This window comes from Bicyclus anynana, chromosome 20 (genome assembly GCF_947172395.1).
Source record: "Bicyclus anynana chromosome 20, ilBicAnyn1.1, whole genome shotgun sequence".
Classification (NCBI taxonomy): domain Eukaryota; kingdom Metazoa; phylum Arthropoda; class Insecta; order Lepidoptera; family Nymphalidae; genus Bicyclus; species Bicyclus anynana.
Window position 1 is genome coordinate 11,532,441 of NC_069102.1, and position 18,809 is coordinate 11,551,249.

General features: G+C 37.2%; 2 protein-coding genes across 3 annotated transcripts in view; one reads left to right on the top strand and one right to left on the bottom strand.

Annotated features, from left to right (window-relative positions):
* The window catches only part of LOC112047156 (protein wech), a 29,209-nt gene extending 24,958 nt beyond the window's left edge, over positions 1-4,251 (bottom strand). Inside the window, exon 1 of the mRNA XM_024084165.2 lies at positions 3,886-4,251. The gene's annotated coding sequence lies outside the window, so the exon portion shown is untranslated. The remainder of the gene's footprint in view (positions 1-3,885) is intronic.
* Positions 4,252-4,525: 274 nt separating this feature from the next.
* Positions 4,526-18,809, top strand: part of LOC112047183 (DNA replication licensing factor MCM4) — an 18,289-nt gene continuing 4,005 nt past the window's right edge. Inside the window, exons 1-14 of one of the 2 annotated variants that reach the window (XM_052887811.1) lie at positions 4,528-4,787; positions 5,510-5,605; positions 7,285-7,448; positions 8,065-8,235; positions 9,208-9,306; positions 9,552-9,684; positions 10,685-10,927; positions 12,115-12,343; positions 13,535-13,729; positions 14,323-14,499; positions 15,146-15,233; positions 16,897-17,057; positions 17,534-17,657; positions 18,535-18,641. In XM_052887811.1, coding sequence (XP_052743771.1) covers positions 4,655-4,787; positions 5,510-5,605; positions 7,285-7,448; positions 8,065-8,235; positions 9,208-9,306; positions 9,552-9,684; positions 10,685-10,927; positions 12,115-12,343; positions 13,535-13,729; positions 14,323-14,499; positions 15,146-15,233; positions 16,897-17,057; positions 17,534-17,657; positions 18,535-18,641 — 2,120 coding nt within the window. In that variant the 5' untranslated portion in view covers positions 4,528-4,654. Of the gene's footprint in view, positions 4,788-5,509; positions 5,606-7,284; positions 7,449-8,064; positions 8,236-9,207; positions 9,307-9,551; positions 9,685-10,684; positions 10,928-12,114; positions 12,344-13,534; positions 13,730-14,322; positions 14,500-15,145; positions 15,234-16,896; positions 17,058-17,533; positions 17,658-18,534; positions 18,642-18,809 lie in introns of both variants that reach the window. The other variant, XM_024084197.2, reaches the window with a different exon arrangement.

Below are 18,809 nucleotides of genomic sequence, written 5' to 3' on the forward strand. Positions count from 1 at the left end.
TACCCTACCCCACCCTTACCCTAACTATTCTAATTATTATTAATATGAATTTTGTACAATAACAATAAAGCTCAAATTGACTACGTTTTAGTAAGAAAACATTTGTATGGGAAAAAGAAAAGGGCTATTTTTATGGTTTTTCCGGCAATTATTCGATTTTTTCTCGTCGTTTAAACCATCCTAGAACTTCAACGAACATTTAATTAAAAAAAATAATTGGCCAAATTGGTCCAGGCGTTATTGAGTTATGCGCTTATCAACGCATTTTGCGATTATTTTTTATATTTTTTATATTATAGACTGAAACAGTTGTGCAATAGTGCCACTAGATGGCGCTGTTTCAATTCCTTAGTAATTCGCGTTTACGTTAACGCGATCGTCACGTTAACGCGATAGAAAGTCCTTTTCAGGTACAGTATAGTAAAAATGCCATTATTATCTTAAGTATGACTAGCTAGTACCAGGAAGTAAATATTTATTAATAACCATATTATTATATCTCAAACTATGTCTATCTATACTAATATTATAAAGCTGAAGAGTTTGTTTGTTTGAACGCGTTAATCTCAGAAACTATTGGTCCGATTTGAAAAATTCTTTCAATGTTAGGTAGCCTGTTTATCGAGGAAGGAACGGAAACCACGCGGCGTCAGCTAGTATGATATTCATGGCAAGTCTGACAAAACCCTGAACAAGGCAAACCCATGGTGGATACAATATAGTCACCCAACTAAAACCATTGAATAGATTGCACTAAAAATTTGGCATGCAGATAGACTATTTGTGATTATTATCCGCCAGTAAGATGAATAGTTTAAAAAAGTAAAACACACGCTTGATACCCATATCATGGGAGTGCGTTTCAAATGGCCTGTCCGCCATCTTGGACGTCCGCAATACTGGATTTAAGTCAAGTGACTATTTTTTTCGTATTCCTGACAGAAAACCCTTTTATTTGATATCCTTATCAAAAAAAATTACGATTCCAAGATTTTCTTACATACATAATTAGAAGTAAGCGTGCTAAAAAAAAGATTTTTTGAAACATGCTAAAAATAAGAGAACGCTGAAAAATATAAAATCAACACCCAATGCTGCGAGCATTAGCTAGTATATTAAAAACAGATACCTGCTAATTTACCAATGAGTATTTGAATATGAGCATTGTCTAACTTAATCATATATTATTGCCTAAATTATCCTGCTATTTTTCCCAGTAGCATACTCATTGTTATCATGTAAAATGAAACAGTTAGGTTGGTAGGTATAGGTACATTTTTTTTAAATGAGTCATAATCTTATTATTCAAATTTATTTTCATGAATTTAAGAACAAGATATTTATAATTATTAATAGATGTCAATTGACTAGCGATTTATAACTTAATTTTTAAATTGTTTGTTGATTAACTGAGCACATAGGGGCCTGATATCCTATAATGACAAAAGCCAATTATGGTATCCTTTAAAGTTACTGAATTGACATTGTGTGTTCACTCACAGACATTACACAAAACACTGACAGAGAGAGAATGCAATGAGAGTTGTGATAGCCCTATTAGCCACTATTGTGATAGTTGTGAGAGTTGTGAGTTGTGACTATCAAGTGGCAGTAATGTGCATTTTAAGAAAATAAAATATCATATGTTTCAAACTGTGAAGGAAAAACATCAGGAGGAAACTGGCATACCGTGTGTGTGTGAAGACTGCCAATCCGCATTGGATCAGCGTGGTGGACTAAGGCCTAACCCCTATCATTATCAGATGAGACTCGTGCTCAATCATTCACATTCACACAGGAAGTAAATAAGAATCTGTAATGATGTTATCAATTGTAAATTATAATACTGTATGATTTTTTTAAAAGAGCATCTGTTGAGTTTCTTGCCAGCTCCTCTTATCAGAACCTGCTTTCTGAACCAGTGGTAGAGTCATTACAAATATTCAACCTTGTTTTTTTTGTTTGAAAAATTGTTGTAAACTAAGCCTACTTGAAATAAATGAATAATAATAACATAATATTATGATTTAAAAAAATACCTCTTTGGATTGAGGGCTTGGACAAAATAAAAGCCAAAGTTCAAACTTGATAGTTGCTTACTATAATTTACCTATTGCATTACCGCTGGTAAAAGAGGACTAGTACTTAAAGTGTTTTTCAGATAACATGGATACGGTAACAGTGGCCTGTATGATGTTCATAATATATACTATTATCAACCTTTCAAACTTTCAAGAGTGAAACAAACTGTCACCTGCACCATCCTACATGAAACAAACTTTACAAACTTTTAGCTAATATAAAGTCACATCTGTCACTGTCTGGACTACCAAAGGCATTCATACATAATCAAATAAAAAAAAAAATAATAATGTATTTTATACTAATGTACATTATATTTATACAGACATTCTAATTAGAGGGCATAAAATATAATGCTCTGGCTAATACACTTGTGCACTCAAATCTCCTATAAAAAAAATTATAGTACAGCCTTTCCTGATGAGTACTGTTTACCAACAAAGAAATTAGAAATGAAGGTAGAAAACTTACAAAAAAAAACTTATTTTTTTTAGTTATGTATGTTTTGTTTATAAAATGTATATAAAATCTATTAACCATAATCTAATTGCTTTAGGCTTTGATTAATAATCAAATTTATTTTCATTAATTTAAGAATAAGTTAATTATAACTATTATTAGGTGTGAAATGAGTAGTGATTTATACTCACCCTCGTTTTGAATTTGTTTGACCTATCAGTTTCACACTTTATCAACAATGGAATGTAAAAAAATATTATATTATAGGCTTTATGTAAAACTATCATACACCAGCAACTTCATCCGCCCTTAGACCTAATTAATCTGGTCCTTAGAGAATGTCTACAAACTGTAAACTACCTTGAGATTTTGTGATGAGTGATCTTTCGCATTTATATATTAAAATTAAAGAATATACTGAAAAATTACTTAAAGTATGTAGATTATTGAACTTTATAAATATGTATTGAATTAATGAGTACAGATTATGTTCTTTTTCGTAGGTTTGATATTGTATATTATGAATATTATTTATTTTCTCTTTTTTCGATTGGTTGTCTGAAAGAGATCGCTCATTAGCGATAAGGCCGCCAATTGTACATTAGTTTTTAAGTTAATAATTTCTTGTCTGTTATTATTATTTTTGGTGTACAATAAAGTATATTTCATTTCATTCATTCATTCATTCAATATTTTAATAACTCAAGTAATATTAATAATAATTAATAAACGTAAAATAATTTTTGATCAAATCTTTGATAAAGTTTTAAGTCAATCAATTTAAGTATAATTTAATAACCAAATTTCTAAATTAAAACTATATAAGTCATATGTTTAATGTCTACATAACATGCTACATAAAGTCACATTTTCCCTACCTAAATAAATGTGTCAAAAAATACCAACACATGGAATCTTCCTCTACACAACAGTTGTATATAATTTGTGTTATGAAATGAAAATGTTAATTTAAAATGGATGAGAAAGTTGTGAGTCACAAAAAGACATACCTATACAGTATGCACTGAAGGCATTGAACTTGTTCAATAAAAAAAAGTGACATTGTAATAAATTAACATGTAAACTACCCGCTACCTTGAAATGTACAAATAAATCAAAATGATACGAGAACAAAGACTTTTACTGCATCAAAAAGAAAGGGAATGCACAAATTAATGACTTTATGCCGAGTACGAGACGTAATAAACAACGAGCATCGAAATATCTCGATAGTAAGATATTCCAGTATCTTCCTGTTTGTCTCCGAGATCCCCACATAATGGGTTTGCATGAGACGGTGAATCACAAATTATAATAACTAATTATAAACCTACTGGTACTCACCAAAAATAATCCAAAATATCCGGCTCAATAAAAGCAAAGTCACAAGTAAGCGATTATTTTACGCATCACAAAGTATCCGCTGCGTATAAGTCCATTTACAATAAAAAAGATATTCGACGAGTCACAATAATTATTTACGAAAATATGCCCGACGATGCAGGTAGGTTGCACAAAGTTAGCTTTCTATATCGTGACCAAATTTGGAGTCTCTTGTTTTAAGTATATTATTATTGCACTAGTTAAAAATATTGCTGACCATCGCGGTTATTTGATTATTATTTCGCAATAATCGTATATTTATTTGTTATTTATCATAAAACACCACGAAAACAACAGCGGTGAATGAACGATCAATTGATTTAAAAATAAACCCTATTGTCTATGGAATTTCATCAACAACACAGATAGAAAATAAATTGTCAGTAAGTTACGAAAGAAAAATTGCACAAAAATTGTTGTATCCCATTGTGTATCATCATAAGACGGATACATTGTTTTAATCAATAGAAGAACCTAAAAAAAACATATAATTTCCAACAACTCATTTTTTCTATGTAATAATATAAATACATTAAAAATAAAAAGAGTAGAATCCTATGCTAACCAAACTAAAGATTAACAAATAACAATTTGACATTGACATTAGACAATAGACACAAAAATTTCGCGCCTTTTGCTAAAAAAACATTGTTTTTTTTAACCGATTTGTTCGTGCGGTGCTCGAGATAAATGTAAATAAAATAAGTAAACAAAGAATAAATTATACAAAATGTCAACTCCTTCAAAGCGACCATCATCTCGAGCTTCATCTGATGCAGCCACTCCTTCTCGAAGAACAAGATCTTCGCAACAGCTTGTTGTGCCGGAGACTCCCCAACGATCTACCGGCACTCCTTCCAAAGGTTAGAAAACAACCTATTTTATGAATAAATGTATGTATGTTGTTCATATGGATTTCCAAATCCCTAGATATACATTTGTGTAGCAAATGATAGCGAAGCGAAAGTGACTTCTGTAATGCATAGCTTTTGATGTCAGAGACTTCCTATTTTCAGAAAAAACAAATCTCATCATTCATATAGCATGTTATAATTGATATCACTTTACATCTTTCGAGATATATGAAGTTACTGGGATCTATTTCCTCTAAGGCTCTTTTTAAATATATGTGATTGAAACAGCATCTTAGTATCCATAAGGGCTAAATACTTACTTTGAGGTTATTGTTTAAGTATATTTATCTATAAAATTTATATATTATGTAGCTGTGCTATAAAGATTATGTTCAGCTTGTTTCCGGAATGAATGTTAATCCAGAGTAAAATGTATTTCCATTCTAAATTTCAGCCAAATTGGTTCAGTTGTTACGGTGTTAAAGAGTAACACACATCCAAGCAAACACATCCATTCAAACTTTCACGTTTATAGTATTAATAGGATATCTTTCTAAAAAATAAAGAATATTTGCCATACTTTTTAAACATGACCAATATTTTACATTCCCCTTATTAATTCAAACAACTGAGTAAGTATGATAAAAATCCAGCAGGCGAGGATTCTGTTGAGTCAGACCTTTTACTGTAGAACTACTGAGGTTTGCAATTGTATGTATCATTGTTTGTAGATGGCACTCCAGGCACTCCTCACCAAACCCCTCGCACTCCACACCGGGAAGCTCCGGGCACCTCGCCAGCGAGAGCACTTCCCTCCAGTCCACTTGGTAAGGCTTCTAAAGTTTACAGATTAACATAGGTAACGTAGGTAAGTAGTAAAACAAATACTAGACTGTATATGTGCAATTAAATAGGTCAATTTTAAGAAACAGGTGAACCAAAAAATGCAGCTCGACTGGGGAGCATTCAGGAAACTTCATGATACTTTTTGTCTGAAATTCCTCAGTGCTTGAAGACAAAAAGTTGGAACAGTGCGTATTGCCAGTGACAACCTATGGTTCCAAGACTTGGTTGCTAAATATGAGCCCCATAAGAATTCACACAATGAAGGAACAAGCTCAAGCTATGCTCGGAGTATCTCTGCATGATCGAATCAGAAATAAGGAGATCCACAGAAAAACCAAAGTCACCGACATTGCTCAATAAGTTGCGAAGCTGAAGTAGCAATGGGCAAGGCACATAGTGCTACTTCTAGGTTTTTATTTAGATAGTAGCTGACAGCAGACTTTGATTTTATTCACTCAATAAGTATGAAAATTAGGCATATTAGTAAATTATAAAGTTAATAACTCAAGTTGCAATGTTTAAATTTGTGTGTAGTACTACTTTTCGATAAAATTACAAAGTTAATAACTCAAGATGCAATGTTTAATTTTGTATCTATATATTATCCTTCCAAAAACCAAGATATGTGTAAGAATCACAGCTGGATATACATATTTAGGGTAAATAATAAGACATAATATATTGTCAACCAATAACCAAACAAGCAGTGGCAGTGAAGATGAAATATAAACTCTCCAAGCAACAAAAGAGAGCAATATTTCTGATTATGGTATTGGTTGACATTTGTCTTTCTCTCAACTCAAGGTGGTCATCTTAGACACACAGGAAGTTTTGTATGCTATATCAATGTACATGCACAGATAAACGGAAAAGAAAACATAATATTATTTGTAAACAGGTCAGGTCAATGAACTAAAACCCTGTTGTAATTATTCATAATAATTTTATTTTGCTGACATAAGAGAAATATGAATGTTGCAATTCCTTCATTATTTGTTGATGTAAGCAAGCAAACATTTATTTTTAATCAGCAGTTTAATAAGTCTTTTTTTCATACACTGGTTAGGTAGAAGTGTAATATCAATTATTTTTTATCTATTGTAAAATGAAGGAAAAAGGTTTGTAAAGAATAATTGATATTCAAATTATTTTATTAGACACTATTATGGATAAAAAGTAGTCTGTATGTTGCTCAACAACCTCCTCTATCTTGCAGTGAAAGTCTCATTAACGATTCATCAATTCCAGAGATTAGATCAGACAAACATACATACAAAAATTTTAAAACAATAAGTGTAAATTACTTGAGAAAACAGTTATTTTTAAACTAGCGGACGCCCGCGACTTCGCGACGACGCGACTAGTTGAGGCTAGAAAGAGTAACAAACATTCATATCATCAAAATCATCAGTTTTCGCAAATCTCGGGAAACCATGGATTTTTTCGGGATAAAAAGTAGCCTATGTGTCAAACCAGAGTAAAATCTATTTCCATTCCAAAAATTCAGCCAAATCGCTTCAGTAACAAACATTCAAATATCCAAACATACACCTAAACATCCATACAAACTTTCGCGTTTATAATATTAGTAGGATTTTAAAAAGACAGACATTTCAATTTTATTCATATGTGTTGATTGCCAAATATTATTCGTTTTTAGGTACTGACATAGACATGAGCTCTCCGCTGAATTATGGCACACCCAGCTCACTGAGCACTCCTCGGTCACTGTTGAGGGGAGCTATGACCCCAGCGAGACAAAGGGCTGATCTGAGAGGACACCAGAGTGGCCCCAATGTGCCTGCACCTACACCTGGCAGGGGGGTGAGTATAACCATAGATAACATAGATAAAAGTGGAAGGAACAAGGAAAGAAAAAGGAAAAACATTGTGAGGAATCCTGCATACCAGAAAATTTTCTAAATTCTATGTGTGTATGAAGTCTGCCAATCCGCATTGGGCCAGCGTGGTGGACTATTGGCCTAGCCCCTCTCACTCTGAGAGGAGACTCAAGCTCGGCACTGAGCCGGATATGGGTTAATAATGATGAGCAGTTCGTTTATAAATAACTAGCTATCTAGCTAAATCTATAATCAGAAAGTATGTGTTGATCTGGTTAAAATCTATCTCCATTCCAATATCCAGCCAAGTCAAATCAGTAAAGAGGTAACAAATATATTTACACACTAACACACAAACTTTGGCTTTTATAATATTAGTGTGATATACTTCTTGGCATATAACAGTACTTATTACAGTCAAGATGCATAAAATATAATGACTCAAACTCCTTGGGTATACTTAACTAGAAAGACCTGTTTTGTGAGGTCTCTCAAACCAGCACTCTTTAATTCTATAGATCTGTAGGTACATCTAGAATTTTTAAACAACTAATATAAAAAAAGTTATAAATAATATTGTCAATTAATTATATTTCTAGGCAGCAACAACTGCTGACACAGCAGAACCATCAAGCGAGCCTCAACTAGTTGTGTGGGGAACTGATGTAGCGATAGCAGAGTGTCGAGAGAAGTTCATGAAATTCATTCAGAGGTTCATTGAACCTACTGCCGAGACCACGGAACCATTGTATGAGATTAAATTAGAAGAGGTATGATTATTTACTTGCTACTGGCTTAGATAATAGATGGAGCTTTATTAGCTCCACAATTAATCATCATCATCATCATTATCAGCCGATGAACATCCACTGCTGGACATAGGCCTCTTGCATGGACTTCCAAACATAACTGTCTCAAACAGCCAGCATGCAGCGGCTCCCTGCAACCTGCTTGATGTCCTCAGTCCATCTAGTAGGGGGTCGACCGACACTGCTTTCAGGGGTCACCATTCCAGCACCTCCACTGTCCATTAACACTTCACCTTTGCAATGCGCTGAGCTATGTCAGTGACTTTGGTTTGTCTGCAGATATCCTCATTTCTGATTCGACCATGCAAATCATACATACAGCTAAGGGGCTATACTAGAGCTATTTTTTTATTCTTACATATACAAGCTATACAAGTTAGCCCTTGACTACAATCTCACCTGATGGTAAGTGATGATGCAATGTTAAATGGAAGCGGGCTAACTAGTTATGAGGAGGAAAATCCACACCTCTTTCAGTTTTTACACAACATCATACTGGAAAACTAACAGTGAAATTCATAAACATTGTAGAGATTATTCAGGCGCTGAGTATCGAATTTAACCTCTATTTGTTTGAGAATTTAACACTGAATGATCCTCCGGGGGTGCCCCTACAACGTCTATGAATACTACTAAATCACTTGGTGTCATAGCCATACTTGATGTGCAATGTTTACCAACAAACAAATTGAAACTGAATGTATAAATCGTTAGTCATTTCACACCTTATAATAATTAATAATAATAAGCTTTGAACAATTAGATATAGTTAGAATATATATTTTGAAAATAACATTTTAAACAAAAAAATACATGACTTAAAAGAAATTAGGTATGAAATGACATGCGTTTTTTTTACATTTATTTCTAATTTCTTTGTTGTAGAGTGCACATAGATACAATTTATTTTTATAATCATTATTTCGTTTTTAGATTCACACATTGGAAGAGCCATTTTTGGATTTGGATTGTGAACATGTGAAAATATTTGATTCCAAATTACACAGACAACTTGTATGCTATCCTCAAGAGGTAAGTATTTTTATTCTACGGATTTCCTTGTTCCGGATTTTATCCTTCAGAGAGACTCCTAACACAGCTCACTGAGCAACTTTAAATTTGTGGGGAAGGCCAATCGTCAGTATCCACGTTTCCGCTCCATACGTCATCACAGGCTTCACAATCTTCAATTTTAATATCATAATTAATCAACTCTGATCAGATTTTGCCAACTAAAGCAACATCAAAAATTAATGCTTACATTTGATTTCTTTCAGGTAATTCCAGCATTTGACGCTGCAGTGAACGAGTTATTCTTCGACAAGTATCCAGCGGCTGTGTTGGAACATCAAATACAAGTGCGGCCCTACAACGCTCCACAGCGACATATGAGAGATCTCAACCCGGAAGGTATACTTCTTTACATTCAACTAGCAGAACTTTACCCGCTTCTCATTCGCATGGGAAATTGGGAATGACAAACATTGTAAAAAAATTTTTATTAAACGTGATAGAATCCGTTGCTACGTTCAGTATATATTTTAGAAATGCTTTGCTAGAATTTTTAGAACAATTTGTTTGCTCGATATTTAATATATGCATTAGTTATTGGTTTATTCATTGCAGCAGTAAGAATTTATAATAAGTCACCAAAAGAAATTAAGAAAGAAAAGAATATAAATTGCTTTAAAAATAATTTATATAAATAACTCATCAGGCATTTAAATTGATATTATTGTTATTTTCATACAAATTTTAATTTTTTCTTTTATATAGGACAGGTACATATACAATATTGTTTTTTTTTGTCACATGTTTAATCTTTTCCTATTATAATTGAATATTACATATTTAAAATGTACACACTAACTATTTTTAGTAATATAATTATAAAATGTTTATTTATAAAATTATTGTAAAGATGTAAATTTAAATAGTGAAATTGTCATTTGAATCATTAAATACTTAATAAATAATTTGCATGCCAAATTGGCAAGATACATTTACCATCTACATCTACCTCAGACTAATTAGATAAAGACCTGCCTCGCAAGACATTATTATTCTGTCAAAGTATGTGATCAACGATCTTATGTGATTATAAACACTGTCTCTATAGAATCGATGTTTCATAGTTTACAATCGTGTCCATCGGTTAAAAACCTCCGTAAAAATACCTTTTTGTGTAGTTAAATGGTGTAAAAAACGAACAAAAACTGCTAGTTTAGTATAAGATATGTATGAAATCTAAGCTCATTTTCCTTAGAAAATGGCAGAAAATTTTGTTCGTGAATTTGGGTGCGATACTAGTCCTTATGTATTTAGTCTGAGACATCTACGGACCACCTGTATAAATAATGCATGTATCTGCAAATAAATAAACTGATTGATTGATTCGTTGTCTGTGCAGACATCGACCAGCTGGTGACGATCTCGGGCATGGTGATCCGCACGTCGGGCATCGTGCCGGAGATGCGCGAGGCGTACTTCCGCTGCGCGGTGTGCGGCGCGGCGGCGGCCGGCGAGCTGCAGCGCGGCCGCGTGCCCGAGCCGGCGCACTGCGCGCACTGCGCCACCGCGCACAGCTTCCAGCTCGTGCACAACCGCTCGCACTTCAGCGACAAGCAGCTCGTCAAGCTGCAGGAGGCGCCCGGTGCGTTGTCTCTGAATTATTTATTGACCCTACCCCCTACCCTACCCCCTACCCTACCCTACTATAACCCACCCCTACCCTACCCTTACCCCGTTTTTTAATTATTATTAATATGAACTTTATACAATAACAATAAAACTCAAATTGACTACGTTTTAATTAGAAAACATTTCTATGGGAAAAAGAAATGGGCTATTTTTATGGTTTTTCCGGCAATTATTCGAATTTTTCTTGCCGCAAAAACCATCCTAGAACTTCAACGAACATTTTAAAAAAAGAATTGGCCAAATTGGTCCAGGCGTTGTTAAGTTATGCGCTTTAAAAATGCGTTGGGCATTTTGCGATTCATTTTTATATTATAGACTAGCGGACCCGGTCAAGCTTCGTTTTGACATTAAGTGCACTTATTCTCTATCCCTACTCTACCCTTCTATACCTCTACCCCTACCCTACACCTACCCTACCCCTACCGCTTGATTCTTAATCTTAAACATTTGTATGGGAAATAGAAAAGGGCAGTTTTTAGGGTTTTCCCGGAAATTATTTGATTTTTTCTCACCATTTAAACCTTCCCTATACCTCCACGAACATTTCAAGACCAGGATAAGATAAATCCGTTAAGCCGTTCTCGAGTTTTAGCGAGACTAACGAACAGCAATTAATTTTTATATATATAGATAGGTTGAAACGGCAGTTGTGCTAAAATCTATAAAAGATTTTGTGTTACTACCTCTCAATCAATCTCTTCACGAACGAAGATTACAATATTTTAGCTGCAGTACAAGTACAATTAAAAACTTAGTATTAAATTGCGATTTAGTTTATAAGGTAGCTTATATAATCAAATTTATACATAACTTATAATTTTTCCAATTTATATATAATTTGAGTTACAAATACAATTAAAACTTAATATATGTACATTTGTAATTTATACCAGTTTATTTTAATAATTTAAAGGTAGCGTATGCGTATGTGTGTGTGTGTGTGTGTGTGTGTGAAAGTGCGAGAGGGTGCGTGTGTACATGAGAGTGTGCGTACGTTATCTCAGATGCGTCTCTAGCTCACGTCGCGCCCGGGTGCAATCAACGTTCTAGCGCCCTCTATTACCGTGCAACAAAAAAAATATAGGATAAAATATAGATCTTAAATATTTACCTGTAAAGGTTGTATTATCCTGTGTTCAGATGATATGCCAGCTGGACGGACGCCGGCTACGGTGAGCGTGATGGCACATGGAGCGCTAGTAGAGCGTGTGGGCGCGGGCGAACGCGTCGCCATCACCGGCGTGTTCCGCGCCGCACCAGCCGCCGTCAACCCGCGTCGCGCCACGCTCAAGGCGCTGCATCGCACGCACCTCGACGCGCTGCACTACAAGAAAACGCATAGTGACCGTTTACTGGAGACTGAGGAGGGGTGAGTTGTATCGTCATCAACCCATATTCGGCTCACTGCTGAGCTCGTGTCTCCTCTCAGAATGAGAGGGATAAGGCCAATAGTCCACCACGCTGGCCCAATGCGGATTGGCAGACTTCACACACGCAGAGAATTAAGATAATTCTCTGGTATGCAGGTTCTCACGATGTTTTCCTTCACTGATTGAGACACGTGATATTTAATTTCTTGAGTTCTATATAGAGTGTAAACATTCACCAGTTTTGCAGCTGAGACTGACTGAAAGCGACAAATGTATGACCCGGGATATATAAGACCAGTCCGGGCTAGAAAAGAGAGACTGCCGTGATCCCAAGACCTAAATCCCAAAATCTAAGAGGTCCAGGAAATTATGTGCATGCTGAGTGTACGGATTGAGGCGTGTTGAGCGTCGAAAGGTCCCACCCTATGTCATAGATGCCAAATGTTCCGTCACTCATCACACCACTGCCACCGTCAATTTATGTACATTATGGTCAGGAGCACAACGCCTGCCCCTGCAAACGCCAGCAACTTGTGCCAACTGCCGAGCAGAGCACATGGAAAACTAGTCGCCTTAGCGTTTAAAAAGGAGGCTAAGAACAAAATAAGGTTAGGCATAGTGGAGGAGACTGCCGCTTGTGCCATGAGTGTTCAACTCAATCCCACACTCACACGTTTGATCATTTGCTACCTGAAAACTTTGAAGTTCATGGGAATTTAATGTGATTATTTGTGCATATAAATAAATGTTAGTGTAATCACAGAATAGATTATTTAGAAATTACAATTGCTCTTTGCGCGTCTATAAATAAACGCACATTATTTATGTTTCAATGTTTTTTTTAAAGATATTATGTAATTTCATCATTATCAACCCATATTCGGCTCACTGAGCTTGAGTTTCCTCTCAGAATCAGAGGGGTTAGGCCAATAGTCCACCACGCTGGCCCAATGCGAATTGGCAGACTTGACACACGCAGAGAATTAAGAAAATTCTCTGGTATGCAAGTTTCCTCATGATGTTTTTTCTTCACCGTGTCATACACGTGATATTTAATTTCTTAAAATATACACAACTGAAATGTTGAATGCGGAGGCAGAGGTCATATCCACTAGGTTATCACGACTTTTTTATGTAATTTAATATCTGTAAATTACACATTCTAGCTATAAGTAAATTTGAATTTTCAGCAAAGAGCACCAATTCCCTCCAGAACGTATAGAGCTGTTCAGGGCACTATCATCGCAGCCGGACTGCTACGAGCGGCTCGCGCGCGCCATTGCGCCCTCGATCTACGAGAACCTCGACATTAAGAAGGGTGCTCTGCTGCAACTGCTGGGCGGCACTAAGAAGAACTTTAACGCCGCTGGACGGACGCATTTTAGGTAATTTTTAACCAGCCAAATGTACATATTCATCAACAATGTTCTTTGACGCATGTTTACCTATTTCTTTGTCAATTGAGGAGTGATTTTTCATCATACACTTGCTTTAACTTGTCGACATTTTTAGTCTGCAATACATAGAAATAATATCCTTTTTTCTATTGCTAAATAGTTATTCAAACAAATAGAAAATCTATTCTTTTTTCTATAGCCACATAGTTGTTCAAACAAACATCAATTCTATCCTACTTCCTATCCTACTAATATATGTATGTTTGGATGTTTGTTACTCTATAACGCCGCTACTACTGAAGCGATTTAGCTAAAATTTGGTATAAAGATATATTATAGCCTGGATTAACACATAGACTACTTTTTATCCCGGGAAAATCCCGGCATAAAAAGTAGTCCCCGAGGTCGGTTCCCGAGGGATTTGTAAAAAACTAAATTCCACGCGGACGAAGTCGTGGGCGTCCGCTAGTCATTAATAAGCAAGCATTTTTTTTATTTTATTTCTCGACGCGACGTTCCTCAGGCTGGCTGGCAGAATTATATAGAACATTTGTTGGAGATTAAAGTAAATTTTGTTGCAGATCTGAAATAAACATTCTTCTCTGCGGGGATCCCGGTACCAGCAAGTCGCAGCTGCTGCGCTGGGTGCACGCGCTGGTGCCGCGCGCGCAGTACACGTCGGGCCGCGGCTCGTCCGCGGTCGGCCTCACCGCCTACGTCACCAAGGACCCTGACACCAGGCAACTGGTGTTGCAGACGTGAGTGAGATATAGAAACGAATACAACCAGGGTCTTCATTAACAATCTCAGACCAAATAGAAGGACCTGTATCACACTCATAGTCACGAACAAAATTGTCTGTCATTTTCTGAGGATAACGAGCTTAGATTTGGTATATATCTTATGCTAAACTAGAAGTTTTTGCCCGTTTTTTACACAATTCAATTACATAAAAAGGTATTTTTACGTAGCTCTTTAACCGACGAACACGATTACAACTATTTAACATCGATTCTTTAGATACAGTTTTTATAATCGCATTAGATCGTTGATCATATACTTTGACAGAAAAGTAACGCCTAGCGAGACAGGTCCTATACAATAATTGGTCTGAGTTAACAACCCATAAACTCACTGTTGTGCGTTGTTGTGTGTTGTGAGGAGTCTCCTCTCAGAATGAAAAGGGTTAGACTAATTATCCACCACGCTGGCCCAATTATGATTGACAGACTTCACACACAGACTATTACGAAAATTCTCAGGTTTCCTTGCAATATTTTTTCTTCACCGGTTGAGACACATGATATTTATTTTTTAAAACCAGGTTTAACCAGGGATTACCAGGATCTGAGGATTGCTAATGGCGTAGATTTTATAACATAGATCCTATGTATGTTTGTACAGGGGAGCTCTGGTGTTAGCTGACAACGGCATCTGCTGCATAGATGAGTTTGACAAGATGAATGATTCCACACGCAGCGTACTGCACGAGGTTAGCACATAAATTCACAACATTTTTATGCTTATCGACTCTGTTTCATATAACAATAATTTCATTGTGTCAAAATCTTAGAAAAGAAAGTAGTAATTATATTTCCATACATGTCGTCTGCTTGCCATGCTGTAACTAGCGTAAAGTAACTTAGTCACAAAAAAAACTTGTGTGTGCTTTAGACCACACAACTGTAGTGAAACATTTTTCAAAAATAAAATAGTGCATGCAAGAGAAACTTAAAAATTAGTAGCGGTTACTAACGCCATCTCTCGTGTCGGACTTGCTTTACAGGCTCATACTAGTTAGTTCACAATTATGCCGTTAAAAAACTAATCGGATTCGGAATTTGAGGGCCTCCGTGGCGCAGTGGCATGCGCGGTGGATTTACAAGACGGAGGTCCCGGGTTCGATCCCCGGCTGGGCAGATTGAGATTTTCTTAATTTGTCCAGGTCTGGCTAGTGGGAGGCTTCGGCCGTGGCTAGTTACCACCCTACCGGCTAAGACGTACCGCCAAGCGATTTAGCGTTCCGGTACGATGCCGCGTAGAAACCGAAAGGGGTGTGGATTTTCATCCTCCTAACAAGTTAGCCCGCTTCCATCTTAGACTGCATCATCACTTACTATCAGGTGAGATTGTAGTCAAGGGCTAACTTGTAAAGAATAAAAAAAAAGGAATGTTGTATCTTAGTTTAGCAGTATTACGACAGATGGCGCTTTTAAAACTCCACTGCATGTCACTTCGATTACACTTTTCTTACCACATTCACACAACTTGCCCCACAATTCAAGCGTGTGTAAAGAAGTTTTATTTCAAAAAGGCATACAAAGATTTGTTATTTAAAAAAAAAAGAATATTTGCCGTACCTTTTAAACAGCGCCGGCCCGAAGTAAAATTTAGAATGGAGCGAGATCCTATTTTGGCGCTTCTCCTGTTCGCTCCTAGTTCTAATACTATATACTTATACCAATTGTAAGAGACTTGGTCGCTAACTATGGGCCTGATAAGAAGGCTCAGAGTCACACAGCGGGCGATGGAACGAGCTATGTTAGGAGTATCTCTGCGTGATCGAATCAGAAATGAGGAGTTCCGCAGAAGAACCAAAGTCACAGACATAGCTCAACGAGTTGCGAAGCTGAAGTGGCAATGGGCGGGGCACATAGTTCGAAAAGCCGATGGACGTTGGGGTCCCAAAGTGCTGGAATGGCGACCCCGCACTAGTAAGTCCCCACCAGGTGGACTGACGACATCAAGCGAGTCGCAGGGATTCGCTGGATGCAGATGGCTCAGTATCGTGGTGTTTGGAAGTCCCTACAAAAGGCCTATGTCCTGCAGTGGATCAGTCCATTGGCTGATATAAAAAAAAAAATTGTAAGTGCAAAGTAAGTATGGAACGTGAATTTCTCGACCATACTCTGGAGTGACCAATGTTCTTTACCATTTAGTCGTTCGCCTGCTCCGTTCTCCGTATAGGCGGGCCGGCCCTGCTTTTAAATATGGCCTATATCCCTGTTCACCTCCAAGTAGTTGGAAAAGACTGTTTTAGGGATGACTACGACAATAGGCGGGGACAAAACTACCACCTTTCGGTGATGAGTCCTCCGACCTCCTTGCCACCAGTTATTGAGGCTTTTAAATAACATTGGTATTTTTGTTTATAGGTAATGGAGCAACAGACGCTGTCGATAGCCAAAGCGGGCATCATTTGCCAGTTGAACGCGCGAACGTCCATCTTGGCAGCCGCCAACCCGGCCGAGTCGCAGTGGAACAAAAACAAGACCATAGTAGAGAACGTGCAGCTGCCACACACGCTCATGTCCAGGTATTTTTTTTTTTTTAACGTTTAGCTAGCGTTTGACCATGATCTGACCTGGATGGGAAGTGTAGATACAGTCTAAGATGGGACACGCTTGCCTAGATGGTGCCTATTCACTCTTGTTTTGAAGATACCTAAGTTATAAGATTCAGGAAACACAGACTTGGGAAGGGTATAGATTTGATCTTCGGAAAATGGTTGCATAACCTGGTCCTGTAGCCATGTGGCACGTTTAGTCTCTTTCTACAATCGTAAATGCTTTTTTGCGTATTTGGCACTCATTGAGTGGGGATGTTTTTTGGTCGCTGATTATACATCCACTTTTTAATATTAGATCGATGCTTATACCTGAATAAAAACGACAATTTATTAGTCCTTATTAGTGGCACTTCTACCACTGAGTATGTCAAGACCAAAGCTGTAAACTTTCTACGCTAGTGTAAACTTTCTACTCTAGTGGGTAAAGGAGTGTTTTGTGTCAGGTTCGACCTGATATTCCTGGTGCTGGACCCGCAAGACGAGGTGTTCGACCGGCGGCTCGCGTCTCACCTCGTGTCACTGTACTATCAAGACCCCACCAACTCGCAGGACGATGAGGATATTGTGGTGAGTGTGGCCACAGCAGGCCTAAGGTGCGACGAGATATCTGAAGAGAAAAAGATAGCGCCGACAAATAGCGGCGCATCGAAAATATCGCTCTCTCTTTCGTTGCGATTGGATGAAAGAGGGACCGATATTTTCGATTTGGACATAATCTATATAAAAATTAAAATAAATTCGGGTTTGTTACAACACTTATAACTTATGAACGGCTGGACCGATTTGGATGAAAATTAGTGGAGAGGTAGCTTAGAACCAGGAGAAGGACATAAGATAGGGTATGGGTAGAGTAGGGGGTAGGGTTGAGTAGGGTATGGTAGGGTGGGAGTATGGTAGGGTAAGGGTAGGGTTGAGTAGGGTATGGTAGTGTGGGAGTATGGTAGGGTAGGGGTAGGGTAGTGGTTGAGTAGGAGTAAGGGTAGGTGTAGAGTAGGAGTTGGGTAAGTGTAGGGTACGGGTACGGTAGGGTTAGGGTGTAAATAAATTGTAATATGTAAATATATTAAAATAATTGATATACTAATTTAAATCATATACACAATAATATGATATACGATTTGTTGGAAAGCATTTTTTTTAAAACGGTGTACTACTGTAAACCGCAAGCTAATATAATTATTATTAGAATAATATATTAGCAGACTCGGTCAAGCTTCGCTTTGACTTATGTGCACTTCTTCCATATCCCTACCATACTCCTACCCCTACCCCTACCCTACCCCTACCCCTACCCCTACCCCTACCCTACCCCTACCCCTATCCTACCCCTACCCCTACCCTACCCTACCCTACCCCTACCCCTACCCTACTAAAGAACGTCTAGCGAGGCAGGTCCTATACAATAAATGGTCTTAGTGTAAGAATAAATGTAAACACATTCCAGAGTATGAGCTTGATGCGCGATTACATAGCGTTCGCCAAGGAGCACGTGCAGCCGGCGCTTTCAGACGCGGCGCAGCAGCGACTCATAGACGCCTACGTCGACATGAGGTACGGATACTGCGTTCACTTTTGGCCTCACATGCGACCCACGACTATATATCGTATATATATTGTAGGAAATAATAGTCTGGGACGGATATGACGTCGCTCGATCTCGTGTTGGCTTGTACCGACGCTAGATGGCGCGACTTTTCGTAAAGAGTAGTGTTTAGAGAG